The sequence below is a fragment of the Rhopalosiphum padi genome, chromosome 3 (assembly GCF_020882245.1).
Source record: "Rhopalosiphum padi isolate XX-2018 chromosome 3, ASM2088224v1, whole genome shotgun sequence".
NCBI lineage: Eukaryota > Metazoa > Arthropoda > Insecta > Hemiptera > Aphididae > Rhopalosiphum > Rhopalosiphum padi.
The window spans coordinates 80,773,852-80,779,851 of NC_083599.1; the positions used below are offsets into that span (position 1 = coordinate 80,773,852).

The following is a 6,000-nucleotide window of genomic DNA, read 5'->3' on the forward strand; positions in this document are numbered from 1 at the left end:
TGACTGAAATCAAAAAATCTAAAAAAGACAATTTTTTTTTTCAACATTTAAAGTTTAAATTTTTATGAAAATCATTTAAACAAAATATAACATTTTAATTTATTTTTTTAGTAATTTAAAAGAAATTTTTAGTAGTGACTTGAAACTTTTAAATAAATTATTATATTTTACTATCATAGCGACTTTTATAAAATGTATAGTTTAATTTTATAAGGAATTGCATACACAAAATCTAATCAATAATACTTATTAAATATATATTTGGTTTGTATTGTACAGTAGAATATTTAAATATACACAAATAAAACTTATTAACTATATATTTATACCTGTATTTAATTAGGTATTGGCTGCGCCGTGTGGGAACTCAGATAATTTCAGTATATGGACTTCCTAGGCGTACAAACAATAATATTGAGAGTTTCCACAATAAGCTCAGATTAAAATTTTCAGTGACTCATCCCAATCTATGGATATTTTTAAGTATGTTAAACAATATTATTAATTTATAGGTACTCTTATAAAGTAAGATTTCAAAAACATTTGTACATTTTTTATTAAATTTTCTTATTTTTGTGAGTATTTGGATATTTTAATTTAATCCAGAACACTATTTTGTTCAAAACTATAGAACTGATTTTTAGCATTTGTAAACTTAAAATACTAATATATTATTGTATCGTTATATATAATATATATAATGTATGGATTGTGATTAATATATTATAATATAATTTGTACTATCTAATGTATTAGTCACCAAATAAATAGATATACAAATTCTAGGAATTCATGTTTCTGAAATTTACATTAATATTTTTCTTATAGGTAATTTGAGTAATTTATTTAATAATTACCATGTCATACTGAGACAGCTTGAAAATAATCTCCAACCTACAAGGAATTTGAAGACGAAATATTTATTGCAGTCAAAAAGACTAAAAAATGCTACAAGCCAATACGACGCTGGCATCATAAGTATGTGGCAGTTCATGCAATTGACATCATATACCACATCAAGATATATATCTCGACATATAAACTGGATCAATGAGGTAGATCCAAATCCTGAGCCAGAAGTGGAAGCTGCTGCTGTTGTACAACTGCCTATAGCTCCACAACTGCCTATAACTCCACAACTACCTATAGCTCCACAAGATGTGTCTAGATGTTTGGTCTGTTTGAATGCAAGAGCAGCAAATATTCAACAGCATATTGTTATTCCTTGTGGTCATGCATGGGTTTGCAACGATTGCATTATATCCCTTCCAGCACCAACAAGATGCCCTTTATGTCGAATGGAAGAAGTCACTTTTCAAAGGATTTTCTTAAATTAAACTTTTTTCTTTTTTCAAATGTTAAATTGTTTACCTAATATACACAATATACCATGTCATACAAATTAATTGATGATAAAATATTTGAAAAATTGCATGTTGTTGTATATTTATAATATATTATATAGTTATATCAAAAGGGTATACATTTATCTTTTCAGTTAATAAAAAATAGATTTGTCTAACATACATAAATCTGAAAAAATAAATAATATCATTCTGCACAAGATAGAGAGTATAATAAAATTAAAAAAACTTACCTATGAGAATAACTGTAGAAAAAAACTTAATCGATAAAACACTTTTTTTTTTCAACACATTATAGTTTTCTCGAGTTATTTATAAAAATACGTTTGTTATTAAACCGGCTTATCAATGACAGTTCGCACATGATTGAAGCCGATAATTCCGCGTAATTATTTTAGTGTTACCAACTGTCCAGTACAAATTATTGTTACCGTAACACTTTGCCCCATGTAACACTATGTCCCATGCTCCTAATATTATTGATTTTCATATTTGTATTCAAATTAAATTCAAATGGTCTATCCATTCTTTAATATCAATGGTATAAGGTTTATCGTTTATGCGTGCTACAGATTTTAAATGAGAATTCGGTTATATCATACAGACTGCAGAGCCTCCACTGCATGCCAAGCTTCTGGCAAAATGAATATTAATAATTTAATATAAGATGTAACCAAATGTTTATGTTTTATAAGGACTGTGGTCTGTCTGTGGTATTGATTTTAATGTCTAGTTGTGCATTAGATACATACAGCATAGATACCTTACCGTCCGCTTGACGTCAAACCATCGTCGAAAACTAAACTTTCAGTGCAAGTGTGACAAAAAATATATTTCATTTTTCTACTACTTTAGGCTTTAGCAACCATCGACATATCTAAACCGGATTGTTTTATTTAATAAAATACCTAAGAATAAGAGTTTATTTATATTTGAAGTACAATTAAAAATTAATATAAAATTGTTTTGGTTATTAATAGTATAATTGTTATACTTATAATTCTGAGTAAAGACTAAAGACTTTTTGACCTACCTTATCAAAGTTACAAAGCAATTATTTTCATCACAAAAAGATTCAAATAAAAAACACACATAATTGTAAAATCAATTCAATTCATCGCTCCACTGACTATCAAGAATAATAAAAAATATATTGCTATAGGTAATATTTATTTTTATTTTTAAAATGTATTATAGTATAATGTATTTATATATATATATTATGATATTATGCTCACATATTATCTTTGTAATAATTAAACATGAACATAATAATAGGGCACAATAAGAATATTTAATAACAAGGAAAGATGAAGAAGGTTATTGGGTCAATCTAGTAGTTGTAGATCTAACAATATAGTTCTAAACTTTGTGTTTCAGGGGGTTCAAATAGGCAATTTACAATACTTTCCGTAAATATACGGTCCGGATAAAAACGTTCCGGGTAAATAAGGTTTACTAGTTTTTTAATCCCGGTGGCCGGAGGTATACGTTCCGGAATTATATGGTCTGGAATAATACGTTCCGGGCCAATACGGTTTATTAGCTTTTTAATCCCGGAGGTATATGTTCCGGAATTTATACGTTCCGCCTATTTATTTTCCGGATTATTACGGCCTCCCATCTAGACATGTTAGCCGAATACGATTATAAATCATATATAAACATATACACTAAATGACCTCCAAAAGGAAATTATTCGTGTTTGGATCATATTTTTATTAAAACTCAACAATCGAATTTAAATTTAATTGAATCAGGTGTTATACAATCACATATCACTGATCATTTCTCTATTTTTGCAGCAGTACCATGTCATGTCAGTCATGTTAGTTCTGATAATACACTTATTATAAAGAGTGTCAACTACGACCTTTTATGTAGTTTATTAAGTAAAGAAAATTGGTCTGTTTTGAATAGTACATCAAATATTAACGAATTAATTGATATATTTTATGCAAAGTTATTAAAGCATATTGAAAACACTAGCTACGAGATTAAGATTAATTCAAAAAATTAATTCATTAAAGAATGGATGACAAAGGGACTGTTAATTTCAGCACGTCGTAAAAATGATATTTCGAAATTGGTTAAAAAACATCCTAATAATGTAACTTTACGTGCTTATTTCATTAAATATCGTAATAATTTTACTTCAATCCTAAGAGTAAGGAAAATACTTTTTTACAAATCTAAATTTTCTAGTGCAATTACTAATCCTAAACTAACTTGGAAACTAATAAATAATTTAACTGGAACCAAAAATAACTCAAACAATGAGACATTCAATAATAATATTGAAAATAATGGTCAAACATTTAACCCACATAAAGATCCCTCAAATATAGCAAATATTTTTAATTCTTTTTTCATAAGCGTTGGTAAAGACCTAGCGGTAAATTTCAATAACAGTTTGCTTAATTATGATGTCAAAGTACCAAGTTTGTCTTTTAATCAGCTCTTTCTAAAAAAGATTGAAAAAACTGAGGTCCTAAATATTATAAAAAATTTCAAAGATAAAACAGCAGCTGGTTTTGACAAAATTTCAGTAAAACTTTTAAAGCACATAGCTCCGTATATTGTAGACCAGTGTTTCCCAAAGTGGGCGATATCGCCCCCTTGGGGGCGCTAGACCTATCCAGGGGGGCAATGGAAGTTACAAGCTTAATTGGGGGGCATTTCATTACAAAAAGGGGGCGGTGATAGTTTCATCTATCGTTATCGCAATAACAGAAACACCGTACGTGATCCAAATTATCTGAATTGTGTATTTTGTATTTTTAGATTAATCGTTCGTCGTCTGTCGACATTCGTCGATAATCTGTCGTTATTGCGATAACAGAAACAACGTACGTGATCTAAATTATCTAAATTACTTTTGTATTTAATACACTCGCGAATGCCGACCTTATTCGTTGTCGTTTTTATAATAATGTTTGTTAATTTGTGTATTATTTTATTTAAATTCCAAACGTTTTTCACATCATGGCATCTGAATCGAAGAAAAAATGTAGGCAGTATAATATTGAATATTTGAAGTATGGTTTTATTCAATCGCCTACAAATTTAACATTACCAATGTGTCTCATTTGCCGAAAAGTATTTTCAAATGAAGCTATGAAACCGTCGAGACTGCAAGAACATTTAATAAAAGTTCATGCTAATAAAAAAAATATGGATTTATTTTATTTTCAAGCACTTGAAAAGAAATTTTTGAAAGAGCCGACATTGGTCAATATGTTTTCAACAACGTCGAAACAAGATGATGATGGATTGCGAGCTTCGTACAACATTTCTCTATTGATTGCCAAATCTGGTAAATCACATACTATTGGCGAAGAACTTATTTTACCAGCTATAAACAAGGTAATAAACACAATGCTGCATAAACCAGCTTTTGACATTATTAAAAAAATTCCTCTGAGCAATAATACAGTGCAAAGGAGAATTGATGAAATGGCACAATCTGTCGAAGAATTATTATGCGAGTTTTTAAAAGCCACCAAATTTTCTATACAGCTTGATGAATCAACTTTACCAGGTAACGAAGCCTTATTATTAGCTTACGTACGATTCGTAATAGAAGAAAAGATTTGCCAAGAATTATTGTTTGCTAAAAATTTGATGACTGACACAAAAGGAGAATCAATATATCACACATTTTTTTTAAGGGGGGCGTCTGTCGGATTTTTTTTTTGGAAGTGGGCGGTAAAGGTAAAATGTTTGGGAAACACTGTTGTAGACCCTCTTATCTATATACTAAATGTATGCTTCGTAAAGGGCATATTTCCAGAGAAATTTAAACTCGCAATTGTCAAACCACTTTATAAAACAGGTGATAAAAAAAATGTGACGAACTATAAACCGATATCCATGCTTTGTAACTTCTCAAAAATTTTCGAAAAAATAGTTAAAGTTAGATTTATTACCTTCTTAGAAGCGAATAAATTACTATCTAAAAATCAATTTGGTTTTCGACCTGGTAGAAGTACAACTGGAGCGCTCTATGAGATGTCTTAATTTTTATATAATGAATTAGACAATAACAAAAAAGTAATTGCAGTTTTCTTAGATCTAGCGAAAGCATTTGACACGGTAAACCACGACGAACTTCTTAAAATGTTGCCATGTTTTGGAATATCAAATAATCAAAAGTCTTATGTGGTTCAAAAGCTATCTAAAAAACCGAAAACAAGTTGATGCGATAAATGGCGTTCATAGCGCTGAGGGTGAAATCGATTACGGTGTACCGCAAGGCAGTGTGTTAGGACCACTCTTATTCATTTTGTATATAAATAATATCTGTAACCTATGTATTGGCGGTCAAGTTATAACCTATGCTGATGATACCTGCCTACTTTTTTCAGGAACCTCTTGGTTAGACGTTCATCAAAAAACGACTGTTGGAGTAAATACCGTTTTTAAAGAACTAAGTAATAATAAATTGACTTTGAATATAAGTAAAAGTGTTTTCATTGCTTTCTCAATTTATAATACGCACATACCTTTCGATAGTATTATTATTCACTCTTGTAATAATCGAGATTTAAATTTTAAATTATGTAACTGCCAAAAAATAAGTAGGGTTACGATAATTAAATATTTAGGTATTATATTTGACTGGAATCTACGGTGG

At 29.2% G+C, this 6,000-nt stretch overlaps 1 protein-coding gene across 1 annotated transcript; it reads left to right on the plus strand.

Moving 5' to 3' along the window:
- The first annotated feature begins 4,349 nt into the window (after window positions 1-4,349).
- On the plus strand, window positions 4,350-5,384 carry LOC132926103 (zinc finger BED domain-containing protein 5-like). Its single transcript, XM_060990444.1, has one exon. It carries the CDS (start codon window positions 4,350-4,352, stop codon window positions 5,382-5,384), a length of 1,035 nt encoding a protein of 344 aa, XP_060846427.1.
- The last annotated feature ends 616 nt before the right edge of the window (window positions 5,385-6,000 follow it).